The sequence below is a fragment of the Chiloscyllium punctatum genome, chromosome 14 (assembly GCF_047496795.1).
Source record: "Chiloscyllium punctatum isolate Juve2018m chromosome 14, sChiPun1.3, whole genome shotgun sequence".
NCBI classification, from domain to species: Eukaryota; Metazoa; Chordata; class Chondrichthyes; order Orectolobiformes; family Hemiscylliidae; genus Chiloscyllium; species Chiloscyllium punctatum.
In genome coordinates, this window is record NC_092752.1 from 32844043 (window position 1) to 32863543 (window position 19501).

At 39.2% G+C, this 19501-nt stretch overlaps 1 protein-coding gene across 2 annotated transcripts in view; it reads right to left on the reverse strand.

Annotated features, from left to right (window-relative positions):
- Positions 1–19501, reverse strand: part of intu (inturned planar cell polarity protein) — a 125776-nt gene that overhangs the window by 49488 nt on the left and 56787 nt on the right. For both annotated transcript variants that reach the window (XM_072584174.1, XM_072584172.1), the window contains exons 4-5: positions 14303–14512; positions 3709–3827 (exon numbers count right to left, since the gene is read on the reverse strand). In XM_072584174.1, the coding sequence (XP_072440275.1) occupies positions 3709–3827; positions 14303–14512 (329 nt within the window). The remainder of the gene's footprint in view (positions 1–3708; positions 3828–14302; positions 14513–19501) is intronic.

The following is a 19501-nucleotide window of genomic DNA, read 5'->3' on the forward strand; positions in this document are numbered from 1 at the left end:
ATCAGAGCTGAAAATGTGTTGCTGGAAAAACGCAGCAGGTCAGACAGCATCCAAGGAACAGGAGAATCGACGTTTCGGGTATAAGTCCTTCTTCAGGAATGAGGAAAGTGTGTCCAGCAGGCTAAGATAAAAGGTATGGAGGAGGGACTTGGGGGAGGGGCGTTGGAAATGCGATAGGTGGAAGGAGGTTAAGGTGAGGGTGATAGGCCAGAGTGGAGGAGTCAAATCCCTCGAACTCAGCACCACCTTCCTAACCTGCAATCTTCTTCCTGACCTCTCTGCCCCCACCCCCACTCTGGCCTATCACCCTCACCTTGACCTCCTTCCACCTATTGCATTTCCAACGCCCCTCCCCCAAGTCCCTCCTCCCTACCTTTTATCTTAGCCTGCTGGACACACTTTCCTCATTCCTGAAGGGCTCATGCCCGAAATGTCGATTCTCCTGTTCCTTGGATGCTGCCTGACTTGCTGCGCTTTTGCAGCAACACATTTTCAGCTTCCTAACTACTGACTCAACCTGCAAGTTTACCTTCAGAGAAACCTGGACTAGAACTCTCAAGTCTCTTTGCAATTCAGACTTCTGAGTTCTCTCGCCATTTAGAAAATAAGTCTATGCTTCTATTCATCCTACCAAAGTGAATGACCTCACACTTTTCCACGTTGTACTCTATCAGCCACTTCTCTGCTCAAATCCTTTTGCAGCCTCCCTGCCTCAATATCATCTGTCTCTCTACCCATCTGTGCATCATCTGAAAACTTAGCCAGAATTCCCTCAATTCCTTCAACTAGATCATTAATGTGTAAAGTGAAAAGTTGTGATTCTAACACTGACCCTTGCAGAATACCATTTGTTACTGGCTGTCATCCTGAGAAAGACCCTTTTATCGCTACTCTCTGCTTTCTGCCAGACAGCCAATTTTCCATCGATGCTAGCACCTTACTTCTAACACCATGAACCCTTATCTTACTCAGCAGCCTCCTATGCAACACCTTGTCAAAGACTTTCTTGAAGTTGAGGGAGATAACATCCATTGGCTCTTCTTGGTTTAACCTGCTCGTTACTTAGAGTCATAGAGATTTACAGCATGGAAACAGACCCTTCGGTCCAACCCTCCATGCCGACCAGATATCCCAAACCAGCTGAAAATGTGTTACTGGAAAAGCGCAGCAGGTCAGACAGCATCCAAGGAGCAGGAGAATCGACGTTTCGGGCATGAGCCCTTCTTCAGGAATTCCTTGGATGCTCCTTGGATGCTGCCTGACCTGCTGCGCTTTTCCAGTCACACATTTTCAGCTCTGATCTCCAGCATCTGCAGTCCTCACTTTCTCCTAGAAGATATCCCAACCAAATCTAGTCCCACCTGCCAGCACCCGGCCCATACCCTCCCAAACCCTTCCTATTCATATACCCGTCCAAATGCCTCTTAAATGTTGCAATTGTACCAGTCTCCACCACATCCTCTTGCAGCTCATTCCATACACGTACCACCCTCTGCGTGAAAAAGTTGCCCCTTAGGTCTCTTTTATATCTTTCCCCTCTCACTCTAAACCTATGCCCTCTAGTTCTGGACTCCCCGACCCCAGGGAAAAGACTTTGCCTATTTATCGTACCCATGCCCCTCATAATTTTGTAAACCTCTATAAGGTCACCCCTCAGCCTCTGACGGTCCAGGGAAAACAGCCCCAGCTTGTTCAGCCTCTCCCTGTAGCTCAGATCCTCCAACCCTGGCAACATCATTGTAAATCTTTTCTGAACCCTTTCAAGTTTCACAATATCTTTCCGATAGGAAGGAGACCAGAATTGCACACAATGCTCCTCAAACCGTTCTAGCAGATTTGTCAGGCCTGACATCCCCTTGATGAAACTATGCTGACTTTGTCCTATTTTACTATACACTTACAAGTATTCAGAAACCTCATTCTTCACAATGGATTCCAAAATCTTACCCACAACCAAGGTTCGGCTAATCGGCCTATAATTTCCCATCTTTTGCCTTACTTCCTTTTTAAGGAGGTGTCACACTAGAGATTTTCCAGTCCTCTGATACCCTCCCTGATGCTAGTGATTCTTGAAGGATCACCACTAATGCTATCTTAGTGAGTTTTGAGAAGACTTGTAGCTCAGGTTGAGATTTTGGATGTAGGTTTGCTCACTGAGCTGGAAGGTTCATTTCCAGACATTTCGTTACCCTACTAGGTAACATCTTCAGTGGGCCTCAGGTGAAGCACTGCTGATAATTCCTGCTTTCTATTTATATGTGTGGATTTCTTTGGGTTGGTGATGTCATTCCCTGTGGTGATGTTGTTATTTCCTGTGGTGAAGTCAATTCCTGTTCCTTTTCTCAGGGGGTGGTAGATGGGGTCTAACTCGATGTGTTTGTTGATAGAGCTCCGGTTGGAACTACAGAAGCAATCATCCCAACACCCACAATGAAGCTGCATCAGAACATTATTTCAATGAGCCAACACACACTGCAGCACAGAGGAATGACGCAGAGCAGAGGAAAATCACCTATACTGTGTATTCAAAATGAATGGGTATCCAATGAACGCACTAAAGATGTTACCTTTAAACTTGTCTACTTTCTCTTTGGCTATCTCCTTTAGAACTCTGGGGTGTAGTCACCTGATTCAGGTGATTTATTCACTGTCAGGTTTATCTGAGTCTGTACCGATCCTCTCAAGAGCATCCCATCCATTCCTGATGAAGGGCTTTTGCCCGAAACGTCAATTTTCTTGCTCCTCAGATGCTGCCTGACCTGCTGTGCTTTTCCAGCAACACTCTAATCTTGACTCTAATCTCCAGCATCTGCAGTACCCACTTTTGCCTAGCATCCTATCTAGACCTAACCTCTGACCCGATCACCATTAGCCTGCATTTACCTTAGCTAATGCACCTAACCTGCACATCTCTGGCCATTATGGGGAAATTTCGCATAGTCAATCCACCTAACCTGCACATCTTTGTGCTGTGGCAGAAAACTGGAGCACCTGGTGGTAACAGACGAAGAGAGACGAGGAGAACAGACAGTCACAGCAAGGCTGGAATTGAACCCAGGTGCCTGGAGCTATGAGGCATCAGTGCTATTTTTCTTCCAGGTCTCTGATTTGTTTATCTTGTAAAAGCTGCTTAAAAAGGAGCAATATTGTAGAGGGCATTTTAAATATTGTGATAACCTAATCTCTTCCATCAGTTCTCTTTGCCATAAGAAAATAGATAAAGAATAGAATAATATTAACCTACAGATGAGCACTGATACATGATTTGTTTGTTTGAGTGCCCTGAACTGGTTTATACACTTTCTGGACAAACTTCTTTGAACCAATAAATTTAATTAAAGCACTGTACAAAGTAGAATTAAATAATAAGAAATACTTAGACGAAAATAAATTAATTTGAATTATTCTTATCTCTCAGCTGATTCCTGAAGAACCAACAAATCTATCATGCGTAACATGTGTGTTTCTAGTCATTTCATGTAGTAAGGGAATAAGTCATGTATAAATGGTAGACACTGAAAAATTTCCTCATATTGCACCATGCCCACCTATTCAATGCAGAATAGTTGACTGGAGAACCATTAATAAAAATGGTTTCACTGTGTATCACTTAAACCGTGTTCAATCAACAATTATTGATCAACAGAAGCTCAACAAGTAACAAGATAGTTCTTTCACTCTAATAATGAAGTGACAAGTCATGATTACCTTATAATTTGTCCTCCAGTTATATTTTCCATCATGTCGCAGAGCGTAAGAAATATTCCCCGAACATTAATCAACTTTTGGGATACATTAGTCAATGGATACTGGTAAAGAATTTCTTGCTGTTGAAAATAGGAAAAGTTTCACATTATTACAGTTAAATGCAAAATGCTACTTTATAATTAGCAGGCCATATCACCAATTCATCATATATTAAACCTTTTGTGCATTAACTGAGTCAATGATTTTGAGAGTTTAAAGCCCCGATGTTCAAGATATATACAAACATACATTATATTAGAAAGAGATCACATTTAACATTAGCTGAGCAACAGCATGATATAGTCCTCATTAGTGATGCTGGTCATACCTAATACAAAAAAGTATTGCGAATACCAAATTTAAACTGAGATATGTAAATTTCTAAACATTTGTTTTTGTTGCATATTGGTTTTAATAAAAGTAAGATGTAAAAGCGAAGGAAAAATCATATCTTGGTTGGCTGACACTTTTACCAAACTAGAGGGGTTCACAGAACTAAACAATTCACATTGGTGAAAAGACATTTTTAAGTTGAGAAAGGCAAATACTTAAAAAAAAACACATATTGGTGCCCCTCAATGGCTTAATCAGAAGCTATGGTATTAGGTTCTACCACGTTTGCTGACAACTCTCAGTTCTATATCATCAACAACTCTCAACCTCTATTCTGCCTCTATGTTATTTCACTCCCGAATTACCCCAACCAACATCCCTGCCTTCTACTGTAGCAATTATCTACTTTGTTGATCTACCCCTTTTTTTTAGATTAGATTACTTACAGTGTGGAAACAGGCCCTTCGGCCCAACAAGTCCACACCGCCCCGCCGAAGCGCAACCCACCCATACCCCTATGTCTACCCCTTACCTAACACTACGGGCAATTTAGCATGGCCAATTCACCTGACCTGCACATCTTTGGAGTGCGGGAGGAAACCGGAGCACCCGGAGGAAACCCACGCAGACACGGGGAGAATGTGCAAACTCCACACAGAGAGTCGCCTGAGGCGGGAATTGAACCCAGGTCTCTGGCGCTGTGAGGCAGCAGTGCTAACCACTGTGCCACCGTGCCGCCCTTGTGACTGCAACTCCTGGAGTCTGAGCATATACAGCACAGAATAATGCAGTAACTGACAAACTGAGGTCAGTGATTCAACATACCTCCAGAAGTGTGCTGTTGAGACACCCTACTGCTGTAATTATGGGAAACCAACTGATTTGCAACTGTTATGCTGCTAAATTTAATATAAAAACTACACCTTGTTGTTTAATGTGTAACTTTTTTTAAAAACACTGTATCAAGTTCATAATTACTGCTCAATAGCCTGAGCTTAAATAGCCTGAGCTTAAAAGAAATGCCAAATTTCTTTATAAATGACAAAAAAACCCCACAATTTTAAAATGTTAATATTAAAGTTTGTTTATCTTTTTTGTGATCCTTCTGTAACTCCACTATAATGTTTTATTAGGTTGACTCAAAATTCCAATTAAAAGTGAAGGACCTAAAATGTTTTTACCTTTAGGTGAGAAAGTATTGCAATTTGATTGACTGCGTACCTGATTTGCTGACACCTCTGCTGATGAATGCCAAGATATTGATACAAAAACTACTGCCAGGAAAAGTGAAAAATATATTATAGTGATTCAAGGTCATAGTGAGAAGATTTGAGGTCAACACAAAGTGCCATTGGTACTTTATGTTCATTATCTATATGGGCGAAATACAGGCTTTTGTTCATGTATAGTTCAGATATTCTCCATTTATAGTTGCCCTATTTAGCATTTTATTTTTCATTTTAATGTGAAATTTTTTTGATTCAGTAACTTGACGTGCTTCCTAGCACAGCTAGAAACCTAGGCAGCTCATCATCATTGCCAGTACTGAAGGGGTTATTCATGTTGCTGTATGGTAACATGCTACATTACTGTCTCAACTACAGCATGTCATAGTAGCTAATGCAGAAAACAAACCTCACGAGCTTAACCAAATAGCTATGTCTGAAAGTCTAAGGGGAGTAGTTCTGCATCTCGTCAGGAGAGAATGGACAGTCAGCAGGTGCTGCCACAGTCAGTCAAGGACATTGAGTATATCAGTCCAGGTGTTTGTCACAGTCATCTAGGCGTGATCAGGCAAAATTGTCCTCCCAGGTCAGTTTGGAAGGGGTCCATAGTCAGTCCTGCAAGTTTGGTTGGTAAATATGAGGGGAATTATCAGGCAGCAGAATATGCTGCGCTGGAGAAAACTGCAATGTGGGAACTAAATGCATTACGCTGGGGTGTAGGCTGGCTGTGTCTGGTATCTTGGCCTTCTTTGCCAGTCCATACTAGATAGCCCTCTTCCTCCTCGCCCACTAGACCTCCAATTAAATACGCATTGCCATAAAAATCCTCTTAAGTAGCAGCATTAATCCTCTTCCACATTAGAGCTGGATAAATGAGACAATTTCATAAAATTCCTTGGTAGTGCACCCTCTGCAAACCAATTATTAAAGATTTAACACTTGGGTGCAGTCATAAGCTCAACAGCTTTAATTTGCTTGCCTGAATGAGCTACAAGGAAATGTTTAGTGTAATTGATTTGTAAAATGTTTCCTCTCAACAGTTTGTTTATCTTGTTTGATCCAGGAATCTATGCAATTATATGATTATCTTTTAATCATATCAACTTCTGTCTTCATTTCTAAACAAATGAAACAAAAATAGCTAATTTCAGTTATTTAGCCAATTCTTCCTTAAGAGGGTAAACTGACCAGGCTTGAAGTAGTGTGCAGCTTGGATTTAAACATGGGGCCCATGTTATAAACGCTGGAGGGTCCCTGTAACAGTGAGCACCTCTGCCTCTACTGACACATGTATGAATGAGAATGGTGCCATTGAGCCCAGATGAGGTGAGCAGTAGAATAGTTCATGAGAAAAATCGCCATAGCAAAACATCCTGCATGAAACTCCTTGGAAATAACATTCAGCCAAAAAAATGGGAAAATTCAGCTCATTTTTCAACTTTCACATTTTTTTATACTGGGAAACAATGCTTCAGTTAAAGCCTTTCCTCTTAAACACCACAATTTTTAGGAACACAATGCCATCTTTACTGAGAACCACCTGCATTCTAATCCTGATTTCAATACTTAACTTCCATTACCACCAATTATGATGTTAAGTTTTCTCTTTCAGTAATTTCTCAAACATTTACCGATAGTCTTGGTCACTAATTAATTAATTGATTCTTAAACATAAATTACATATCTTGTTTAACATGATTGTGGAGAGGAAGAAGGCGGACAGCAAGATGGAGGATAGACACTAATAACTAATATTCCAAAGAACATTATGATTCCCATGTTCTTAAGACACTTGATATAACATCTCATTGTTAAAACCCAGTCAGAGTATAGTGTAAAGTTGAGGTTTCACTTGTGTGTCTTTTTTATAGAGGAGCATCATATTGAAACACTTTAGAATTAGCTTTCTTCAGTGTAACACTGAAGACAGCAGCACAAGAAATAATTTACAGTGTTAGGAAAGGATTGACTCAATAATTGAAATTAACTTTTTTCTTGTTCCATTAGTCCAGAAATAAGGACAGAAGTTGAAATGATTAAAAGATAAAAAGATAATGATATGATGCCAGAGATTCCTGAATCGAACAAGGAAAACAAACAGCTGAGATCAAACATGTTACAAATCAGCTAGAGAAGACACACTACGCTTTTCCTTGTAATTAATCCAGAACAGCAAATTAAAGCTATTGAACTTAGACTGGACAGCAGTGTTAAATCTTTAATATTTGATTTGCAGAGGTAACACTTTTGAAGAATTCTATGAAATCACCTCATTTATCCAGCTTTAATACAGAAGAGGATTATTGCTGCTACTTGAGAGGGTTTCTATAGCAATGCATTTTAAATCTATTGATGGAAATACTGTAGTGCGTAGACCTATAATCATATACAGTGATAAATCCTTCAAAAAAAGCCTTTCAAATAGCTAACTTAATTGTAAAAAGACTCTTGTTAACCACTCAAATTAAAGCAAAAATTTGCAGATGCTAGAAATTTAAAATAAATGCAGAAAACGTTGCTGAAATTCAGCAGGTCTGGCAGCATGTGTGTTAGAGAAATAGAGTTAGCACTTGGTATCCAGGATGACTTCTTCAGAGCTGAACTGAACAGATACTGTCAGATATGCTGAATTTCTTCACCATTTTCCACATTTGTTTCTCAATTACTACTCTTACTTTCTGTTTCAAAAGCATACTTTCAAAACAATTCATCCCTAAAATTGTTACACGGAAATAAAAATGTCCAATAAAGTATTTTTCAACTGAAGGATTGAAGAATGGCTGTAAACAAAGAAAGAATTTTTTGAAAATATGTTTTTGAAACAGAAAGTAAGAGTAGTAATTGAGAACAAATGTGGAAAATGTTGAAGAAGCTCAGCACATCTGGCAGCATCTGTTCAGTTCACCTCTGAAGAAGTCATACTGGATACCAGATGCTAACTCTATTTAACATTAATCACACATGTCTCAATACAGAGGAAATATTCTAGTGAGATGTTGTGGTTCTGTTCGCCGAGCTGGGAATTTGTGTTGCAGACGTTTCGTCCCCTGTCTAGGTGACATCCTCAGTGCTTGGGAGCCTCCTGTGAAGCGCTTCTGTGATGCTTCCTCCGGCATTTATAATGATTTGTACCTGCCGCTTCCGGTTATCAGTTCCAGCTGTCCGCTGCAGTGGCGGTACATTGGGTCCAGGTCGATGTGCTTATTGATTGAATCTGTGGATGAGTGTCTTGCCTCTGGGAATTCCCTGGCTGTTCTCTGTTTGGCTTGTCCTATAATAGTAGTGTTGTCCCAGTCGAACTCATGTTGCTTGTCGTCTGAGTGTGTGGCTACTAAGGATAGCTGGTCATGTCATTTCGTGGCTAGTTGGTGTTAATGGATGTGGACAGTTAGCTGTCTTCCTGTTTGTCCTATGTAGCATCCGAGCTACAAATCTTCTCCCAAACTTTGAATTCTAGTGAGATGGTTTGAAAAGAAGCATTTCAAGGATAGAGAATCACCACTTTCCTTCCTGCCACAACTCTCATGATGCATATATTGTGGATGGAAAAATTAGTTCAAAGTTTACAGCAATAAAATAAATACATTAAAAGTCACGGAAAAGAGCAACAAGCTGAATTGGCACACATAGCTTCCTCACAGAATCTCTTTTATTCCTAACTTTCATTACTTACAAACCAGTATTCATCACTACAAAGCCCATAACTGTAAACAAAATACAAGGTTTTAGCATCTGCTGTTAAAGGGAAGACAATTCAGAGGAATAACCGTATTTTCCCAGACAGACTGAGGGAAAAACGTGTCAAAGGTCCTTCATGCTCTCTTGTCCTTTTGCTGTGCTCTTTTCAACGTGCAACAAAATAAGAAATCAGTTATTCAACTCCAGCTTTCATTTGTCATTTTGCCCTAAATAAACAAAAAGCCTGCATGGTTCATTATACAAGGAAAAGTGCAGAAGTAAGGCATTCTTTCCCAAAACATAAAACATTTAACTCTATGTGGAAAAACCAAAACAAAGTACTGCAAGTCAAACCAGAATCATGAGAATTCTTTCAAGCCTGTGAAGTTCACCTTACTATCACCCCTCCCCCTTCTTCCAAATTCCATTACAGCACACAGTGAACAATGTCTTTGGAAATCTTTGCTTAAACACAGCAGTGCCTTGGCACAGATTAAGGTATTAAACAGTCCTTTGGCAAATAAGTGATGGTACTTCCAGAATGCTGATAAAACTATGAAAGGTTTTAGACTTGTACAAACATGACACTCAAGGAGGTTATTGTGCTTTTTCATCACAGGATGCATAAGACCATAAGACCATAAGACATAGGAGTGGAAGTAAGGCCATTCGGCCCATCGAGTCCACTCCGCCATTCAATCATGGCTGATGCGCATTTCAGCTCCACTTGCCAGCGTTCTCCCCGTAGCCCTTAATTCCTCTAGACAACAAGAACCTATCAATCTCGGCCTTGAAGACATTTAGCGTCCCGGCTTCCACTGCACTCCGTGGCAATGAATTCCACAGGCCCACCACTCTCTGGCTGAAGAAATGTCTCCGCATTTCCGTTCTGAAATGACCCCCTCTAATTCTAAGGCTGTGTCCACGGGTCCTAGTCTCCTCGCCTAACAGAAACAATTTTCTAGCATCCACCTTTTCAAAGCCATGTATTATTTTGTACGTCTCTATTAGATCTCCCCTTAATCTTCTAAACTCCAACGAATACAATCCCAGTATCCTCAGCCGTTCCTCATATGCTAGACCTGTCATTCCAGGGATCATCCGTGTGAATCTCCGCTGGACACGTTCCAGTGCCAGTATGTCCTTCCTGAGGTGTGGGGACCAAAACTGGACACAGTACTCCAAATGGGGCCTAACCAGAGCTTTATAAAGTCTTAGTAGTACATCTCTGCTTTTATATTCCAACCCTCTTGAGATAAGAGACAACATTGCATTCGCTTTCTTAATCACAGACTCATACAGGGTTACAACTTAAAAATGCAATGTTCATAAAATTTATTAAAAGGTTTTCTAAGTATATTCCTTGTACCGATTTTGATTTTATTTCTACTTTAGGTTTCTTCACACTAAGTGGTAAATGAAAATTGTGCTCTCAGGTCTCTAACTAATTTCACTTTTGAGACAGGTTCCAGCAGTGTGTCAACTAGAATTATTCCCTCCTCTCACTTCCCTTTCTTGTATCCTCCCCATGTTTGCCAAATACTAAATGTTGATGACTCATTCACAACAATAACTGGCTAGTTAAATAATCATAAATACAATCTAGCCTTCAATTCCATGGCAAATATTGTCCATTGAATGTTATTAGGATGATAGAATAAATGACTGTTACCCACAAGGTACTCTTTGTGCAAAGAGAAGGAAAAATGGTGCAGACAGATAGAAGGGATTGTGCTTTTTTTTGCATGAATTGGACTTTTTGAACAAGAGTGGAGTTCAGATCTAAGGCACCTGACCTTTATCCTGGTTCCTTTGGATCTACATGTTGGGCAGCCCAGGGCAGAAGTGCTCAGAGATTTTACTCCAGAGGTCTGGGATAGACTGAAGACTTGATAGTGAGCAGTGAAAAATCACACCACAGCATTCACAAGGTTCACCAGGAGTTACAAAATGTTGATCACTGAACCAAGATGTAGTTTCAGTGTAGTGCTGACAATTTATGTCTTTTGCTGCACTAAAACATTGGTGGCAAGACTGTCTTATATATTTTATAATTGGTACGACCAAACCCTATGAGGGTATCCCAGACAGGATACCTGATACTGTTAGGCTCCCAGCTGAAGATGGGTGAATTGGTTCCCTTTATTTATTCAACCATTACCTTGGACAGTTGCAGTAAAGTTAATTTAAAAAGGATCATTTCACTTCTGGACACTTTTCTCCCAGATCCAAATGAACTTGTATTTTAAAAGGAACCAATTTAAACAGGCTTTCTTGGATTAACAAATAAAATCACTATTAACTACTAAGCTCGATAAGAAATACTAATGAAACACAGATTAGAAACTGGAGGGGAGTACAAAAAGAATCTGAACTATGTATGAAGAGATGATAAGACGATGTTGAGACTATCATTGGGTAGCACTGGCAGCATTAGCAGTTGATCAGATGATTGATATTCTGGATTTTATGGGCTGGTGGAAATTCCTTTCTACTGATTCCTTTTTTTGTTAAAACTGATTTGAAGAACTCTGAGTTAGAGAGAGCTTTAACTTGCAATGCAGGGTATTAAATAAGCGATAGTCCTAAGATTGAGACCTTCACAGCAGAGTATCCATTCTGACTAGTACAGTCCAGTGGAGCTGAAATTGGCTTTTAACCCTTGTTCTTAAATATTTCTCCAAGGGAAAAAGCACAACATGTGTCCGTTGTTCAAGACCTCATCTGCATGGGTCGTCAACCTCTCATTGTCTTGTAGTCATGAAAGATCACAGTCCAGTCAGTTTGAAGTTTCTTTCATATGGAATTTCTTTCAGCAGCCATCATCAACTGCATCAATCTTCTTTTAAAAAAACATATTTAGGAATTAAAAGGTTAAAAAAGAGCCACAGTACTTTAGGGTTCTGACTTCCCATTGTAATTATAGAAACATAGAAAACAGTAGCAGGAGTAGGCAATTTGGCTTTTCACGACTGTTCAACTATTCATATTGATCATGGCTGATCACACAACTCAGTTTCCTATTCCTGCTTTCTCCCCATATCATTTGATTCCTTTAGCCCAGTAACTATGTCTAAATCCTTGCTGAAAACATCCAATTTTCTGGCCTCAAACACTTTGCGTAGCAGAGATTACTACAGGCTCACCACTCCCTGAGGGAAGAAATATCTCAACTCAATCCTAAATGACCTACCCTGTACTCTTACACTGTGACGCCGGTTTCTTGCCTTCCTGAACATCAGCAACATTTACCCTGTCTAGTCCTGTTAGAATTTATGTTTCGATAGGAGATTCCCCTTATTTTTTGGAATTCGTGAATATAGTAAGTAATCCAATCTCTCCTCAGTCCTGCCATCCCAGGAATCAGCCTGGTAAATCTTTATTTTCTCCATCCATGGTCAGAACATCCTTCCTCAAACGTGGGCCAGAATCACACACAATACTCCAGATGTGGTCTCACCAAAATTCCTGCATCAACTCTCTTCCTGTACTCGAACCCTCTTGTTATGAAGGCCAACAGATCAATAGCCTTCTTCACCAACATGCTTACTTACAGTGACTAGTGTACAAGGACACCTATGTTTCATTACATCTCCCCTATTCATGATCAATTGCCATTCAGACAATAATTTTCCTTCCTGTTTTTGTTAACAAAGTGGTTAACCTCATATTTATCATATTTCATCTGCCCAACTCACTCAGGTTGTCCAATCACACTAAAGCATCTCTTCAAACTCCACACAGCTCACCCTTCCATCCAACTTTGTGTTACCTGCAAACATTTTGTTCTCTTATATAGAAGATTAATATAAGTGTGAATAGTTGGGATCCAAGCTGTGATCTCACTCATTACTGCCTGCCTCTTGAACCTGTTGATTCCTATTTCTTTTCTGTCTGCCAGCCAGGTTTCTGCCTATTCAGTTCACTACTCCAAATCTCACATGCTTTAATTTTACATGCTAATCCCTTATGTGGGACTTTACCAAAAGTTTTCTGAAAGCCTAAATAAACCACATCCACTGGCTCCCCCTTATCAAACCTAATAGTTACATCCTCCATAAATTCCAGTTCATTTGACAAGCAGGATTTCCCTTTTATAAATTCCATACTGACTCTATCTGATCCTGTCATGGTTTCCCTAGTGCTCTGCTATTAAATCTTATATCAAGGACTTTAGTCTTTAACCTTTCACAGATGTCAGGTTAACCGGTCTATAATTCCCTGTTTTCATTATCCCGCCTTTTTTAAAATAGTCAAATGTAACATGAATTGAGAAAGGTATGTACTGGAAAAGAGTCTGATATTACAAAAAAAATGTCATTATAATCAGTAGCGCAAAGGCAGCCTTTTGCTTTACAAAACAAAAATCAAGTTGTGCAGGAGGGTGTAGATTGTAAACTAACAATCAGCTTTGGTCATTATTTTTCTCTGTAACATATGACAATGTCAGGATGTCAGCACATGCAAATTAGCACAAGAATCCTTAAGGTGCAGTCAGTCCCTTTGGGCTCCAACATTAGCTGCAGTGTGATTGCCATTCTCGCACCATCCGCATTGTAGGCAAACTCTGAAATCAGTGATCATTTCAACCTTCCTAACAATGCTCTTGTTAGAAATGCCATTTCAATTTGGTGAAGAACAAAAGTTGCCTTCAAAAACAAACTTACAACGATTTAGTGTCATCAAATGATTAATTAAAAGGTTTTAAATTGTCAATTAATTTTAAAATTGTTTTTCTAGAATATTTTAGCTTCTCCCTTTACAGCACATGTGTGACACAATCTTGGACTGGTAAAAAAGAACATGCTTTTATTTTACTTGTCTTACTTTTTATTTGACAGGCTATAAAAATCCTTCATTGTGTAATCATTTGCAGTGATGGAAATGAATTTCTCAAAGCGATTGCTAGATTTGTCAGCAAGCCTTACTGTGAGGTTAGTGGTGAACACCCCAGCCCTCAACTTGGATTGTAAATTCTGGGTCATTGTTAGGTTTTTCCACTAGTTTGCAGCAACCACTAAATAAAACTCACCCAGCAGTGGAATACAATTTCACAAATGCATAGAAACACTTTACCCAACCACTCATTCAAAGAAATATGACTGAGCATTGTTTCTGCACTTGAATTGTTCAAATGCAGCCAATAACGTATCAACGCATGCAACGCAATCATGTATTCATATCTGGTTGGCGCCTAACTGTGGTAGATATATCCTGACTTAGCCAATGAGTATTTCCTATAACCAGTGAAACAATTGAATAAAATTAGTTCCCCAGATTTTTAAAAAATCTAACCAAAATAACCATTTCATACATACCTTTTCCTTTGAACTTTCTGATTCCAGCTTTAAAGTCAGATACATAGCAACATGAGGAATGTTGCCAATTTCCATTTGGAGATCGCTGGTGTCTTCACCCCACAAGAGTTTCACCAGATTGTTATTAGTGGGAATCAGTTTAGTAGGATGTGTGAAAGACAGACTAGTTCCTATGGGGTCAGGGCGCAAGGTTTCAATGGTCAATTTCACCTGTTAGAAATTATACAACACAAAAACTGAAATCACTCAAAGCAAGCAAGTTGGAAATAGCAATTATGTTGAAGAAGCAGATGAAATATTACATTAATCGTTCATTGCAGCTGCACTACTCATTTATTTCTCCAATGTAGTGCTCAATCATTATCTACATTTTAAGACATGTTTGATACCAAATTACCATAAAATGTAGGAGCAGTACTAAGTCATTTGGCACACTGAGGCCTGTTTGATCATAGCTAACATGTATCTCAATCCCATTCTCACGCCTTCTCTCTGTAACCATTGATCCTTTGCCAATCAAGAACCTATCCATCATGGTCTTACAGATACTCAATCACTTGGACACCTTTTCCACATCCACTCTATCCAGGTCTCTCAGTATTCTTTAAGTTTCAACAAGATTACCCCCTCATCCTTCTAAACTTAGAGTATAGACCTAGAGTTCTCAACATTCCTCATATGATAAGCCCTTCATTCCTGGATTATTCTTGTGAACACCTTCTGGAGAACTGACCACACCCCTTTCACTGTTCAAGTGTTTATTTCTAATTTGAAAGCCTGAGGCAGTATCTGTTAGCTTAAACAAATTGGCCCTAAAACCATTCAACCCCCAGACCTTTGGGAGTGTGTGTCATTTACAGCCTCTCTTTAAAAAAAGCCAAGGACAGCATAACCTTGTTAAAGGAGCAACTTTGTCATAACATGGTGAGCTGAAAGGCCTGTTTGACTCTCAAAAAGTTAGCTCGAGAGAATTCTAAGCAAAGCATTCAAAGCTGTATGCATATATAATAATAATTATTAAGAGTACTGTAATTGTATTGCACTCTGTAATATTCAATTTGAAACAATCTGAAATGTATTTCTAGAAATTTTTGAATAAAGTAACCTTTTGAGTAAATAAATTAAACAAACTAATACCCACAACTGTGGAATGCTATTCAAAGAATAAACTAATAAACTGAATTTAAAAACCACTCTTCACTTCATCAGTTTGTACGGAATAGGGATTCATCAGCAATTCTTTGATATAGAAGCTTCAGAAAAGCTGAAACAAAATGACATGCTGAAACTCTGGAGGAGCAATTTTTGATCACTGAATGCATTGTCTTTAATGCTAGATAAGCAGCGAGGAAAAATAACTTGAGCATTTAACAATCAACATAATTAATGGTATTTAAAATGTCAATGGAGCAGTTAATGGCACAGTTAACCACCTAATTAAAAAGGATCAATGAGAAGCAATAATGGTTATCATTTTATTGTAATCCCTTCCAAAGGTCAACAAAAAAAGCACCATCTGTCGCACGGTCCTACATTGACAATGGAGGGAGCAAAGTAATTCCTGTAAATTTAACACATCTTGCATCATTAAACCTTTTATTCCATTGATAGTTATATGGAAGGACAGCATAATTGGGAACTGTGGAAACAAGTTAACATCCCAAATAATGATGATGCAAATAAGCCTTACTTTCAACATAACTTTCTAAATTTGATCTAGTACTGAGATCTTCTTTTAAGAATAGCAACAATATGTGCAACATGATTACAGTTACCCTTACAAACTATCCAGGACAGCAACTTGAAAACAAAAATGGACAATTTCTTCTTCTGTTAGAGAACATTGAAATGTTTCTCTATGCTTCCAGAATGGAGAGAAGCATTTCCCACAAGGGGAAAGTCTGAAATTCTACACCCTCACATGCAGGGAACCCCAGCTAGTTAGCTAGCTACAAATTGCAACCCTGAAAAGCACAGCTCTTAAATGAAGTTTTGAATTCTTCTCCTTAGGCAGTCCCACAGGATCATAAGTGACTTGCTTCACATTGGTTCAATGGGTTTAGAGATGGCTGCTAAGTCCAATGTGTGATCTGTAGATTCTGCCATGGGAAGATCAGGTGTTGTTTGAAGTGGCAGGTAGAGGAGTTACTTGGAGGTTTGTGTGTATTTTTAATGATGTTTCGAATTTGCCACGGCTCACAAAACCTTGTGGGATTCTGGTCATGAGTCAGGGACTCTCTCAATTTGACAGGGATGTTTGACCTCTTCTCTGGATTCTTTTATCAGTGCCATTTTGATGTTATCCCTAATGTGTTTCCATTGTCCTCCTAGGAGTCTCCTGCTGCAGTCAATTTCTGAGCGGAGCAATTATGTCAGGAGTCTGTGTCATGGAAACCAAAGCATGGAATTATCAGTTTACTCTCTTAATTGTTCCCACATTCATGTAAAGAAGTGGGGTGGGGAGAGCAAGAGAGTGGGGTGAGCATACAGTGTGCGTGATAAAACCTTAGAGTGTGCGTGAGAGTCAGGTGAGCAAAAGATATTAAAATGAAGGAAGCGGAAACTGAAGAAAACAATGGTTCAGATTTGATATTTACATCCCAGGGTGGCACGATGGCACAGTGGTTAGCACTGCTGCCTCACAGCGCCAGAGACCCGCGTTCAATTCCCGCCTCAGGCAACTGTCTGTGTGGAGTTTGCACATTCTCCCTGTGTCTGCATGGGTTTCCTCTGGGTGCTCCAGTTTCCTCCCACAGTCCAAAAATGTGCAGGTTAGGTGAATTGGCCATGCTAAATTGCCCGTAGTGTTAGGTGAAAGGATAAATGTAGGGGAATGGGTCTGGGTGGGTTGCTCTTCAGAGGGTTGGTGTGGACTTGTTGGGCCGAAGGGCCTGTTTCCACACTGTAAGTAATCTAAAATCCCAGCAGGGGTTATAGAAAAAGACAGAAATTCTAAGGTAATTTTGAAAACAAAAGTAACATGCATTATAAAGATATAAACTGATTTTCCACAGGCACAGTTAGTAAGTATACAAGAATATCAACCTATTCCAAGCAACAATTCAGGAAGTTAGCAAGGATTTTGTGGGATTTTATATTTTGTAATCAAACAATTTACCTCAACTGCATTTATTTAATCTTGTTCTTTGAATGCCACAACAGCAAATACTGAAAATGCTCACCAACATTCTAGAATAACATGAATGTGTGGTGGAAGGGTCAAAACAAAACATTCAAATTTTAAACATTTATTCATTTTTATTACATTAAGTGAAATTGCAAAGCATTACAAACATTGGTTTGCTGCAGATGTATACTTTGGTTCAATAATGAATAGCTCTCTAAAGTGAACTGACTGGCACCTGGGATCTTCTGTACCATAGTGTCATGGAAAGTTTGCACATTTACTCTATCGATTTTACACTCATCATACGTATCAAGAACAAGTTTGGGACAAAGGCCAAGGCTCCTCCAGCAGTACACTTAGGTTTAACTACCTTACTTACTATCACACTTTCCTGAAGAAGGGCTCATGCCCGAAATGTCGATTCTCCTGCCCCTTGGATGCTGCCTGACCTGCTGCGCCTTTCCAGCAACACATTTTCAGCTCTGTCTCTAACCACTAACCAAGCATGAACCACTACCTAACTTAAGCAGACAATATAAATTCACCAGGGTAATGCAAAATGGGAAGTTACAATTATGAGGAGAAAAGAGATGAGCCATGTATCCTCCTTGTGTGTCATAATTCTTTCAATGCTTCTACAAGCGATAACAAAGCTGCTGGAATTATGAAAATGCTTTGTCAAGACTTAAGTTTTGAAGGTCTGTGGGGAAAGGAATTTCTTTCAGGTTTTGAGGATCTATTTGGATGGGTTTCTTTAAAAGGGGTAATTGAAAGCTCACAGTGGATTTTTTTTTACAAAAACAAGGCTCCCCAGTGATGATAGCTGCATCCTTAGCTGTTAACCCTGCTAGGGCTGTTCTGAAAAGTAACCTGTTTGGACAACTTCTTGTTCTATCTGGTTTAAAGAGCAAGCAGAGTAGGAGGAAAGCCTTCTGAAAATAAGCTGGTTGGATGGAACATACTAAAGAAAAAAAATCAGAAAGAGAGAAAAGTGACTGAATGAACAATTCAAGATTTATATTTTGTGACTCAGCAGAGTCTGCAAGACTTCAGAGACACCAGTGGACGATTAGTAACTTGACCACATTAGCCACAGCAGAAACCAGAACATCCTTCACTGTATCATTTTGTTTTTAACCCATTGGCCACAGTGTTTATTTGGTTTCAGAATGCTAATCTCTGCAAAGAAATGTTTTCTTCAAGACTGTGTGCATGCACATTCAATGTGTGTGTGCCTGGACATGAATTTTGGGGACATTTTGAAAGAAATACTTCTATACTTCCATTTTATTCATCGCATATACTCAGGAATTATTGCCTCTTTATTGAATAAGTTTTGTTTTGGTGAAAATAGTGTTTATTACAAAACCTGCTTAATAGATCTTTTGTCTAAAACTTGTGGATAGGTTACTTTGATAGCTGGAGAAGGTATTTTTATTTAGTATTCTATTACGGGAATAGCAAAACAATCTAAATTATCCTCCCTACCACCGGATTTGCAACAGTGAAATTAATCACCTTCAAAGTTGCTCATAACCAAACTTCATAAATAAAGGATTTTAGACATCAAGTTTACACTTTAAACAGAATTAACAATTTATTACTAATAATGAAACTTCAGCAGAACACAAAGTACAAGATAATCTAATTAATATCTATGATCGAAGTCCAATCTTCATTGAATACAGACCCCTCAACTCTCACAGTGACAGACATACACAGTTAAGGGCTAATTTTAAAAAGAAAGTAAAAGAATAGTAATTTGTCAATAACTGTTTCAATGAATACCAGGCCTTCATGAAATCTTTTGACAATGAGTTGTAATCCAGACACAAAATACTGTGCATCTTACTTGAATTCCAATGTCACCTGTCAACACAAGCAGATTCCACAGACCTCTGAAGACTTTTACTTATTTATTACAGATTGAGTTTTTTTCTCAGAACTTTCAACAAGTCAATAACTGGATAGTAACTGCAGACAGCAAAACCGAAAAGTCAGCTTTCCAGTCCAGCAGCTTCTAAAGCAAAACTGCCTCCTGCTCAAAAACCCAGACAAAGTCAAATCACTTT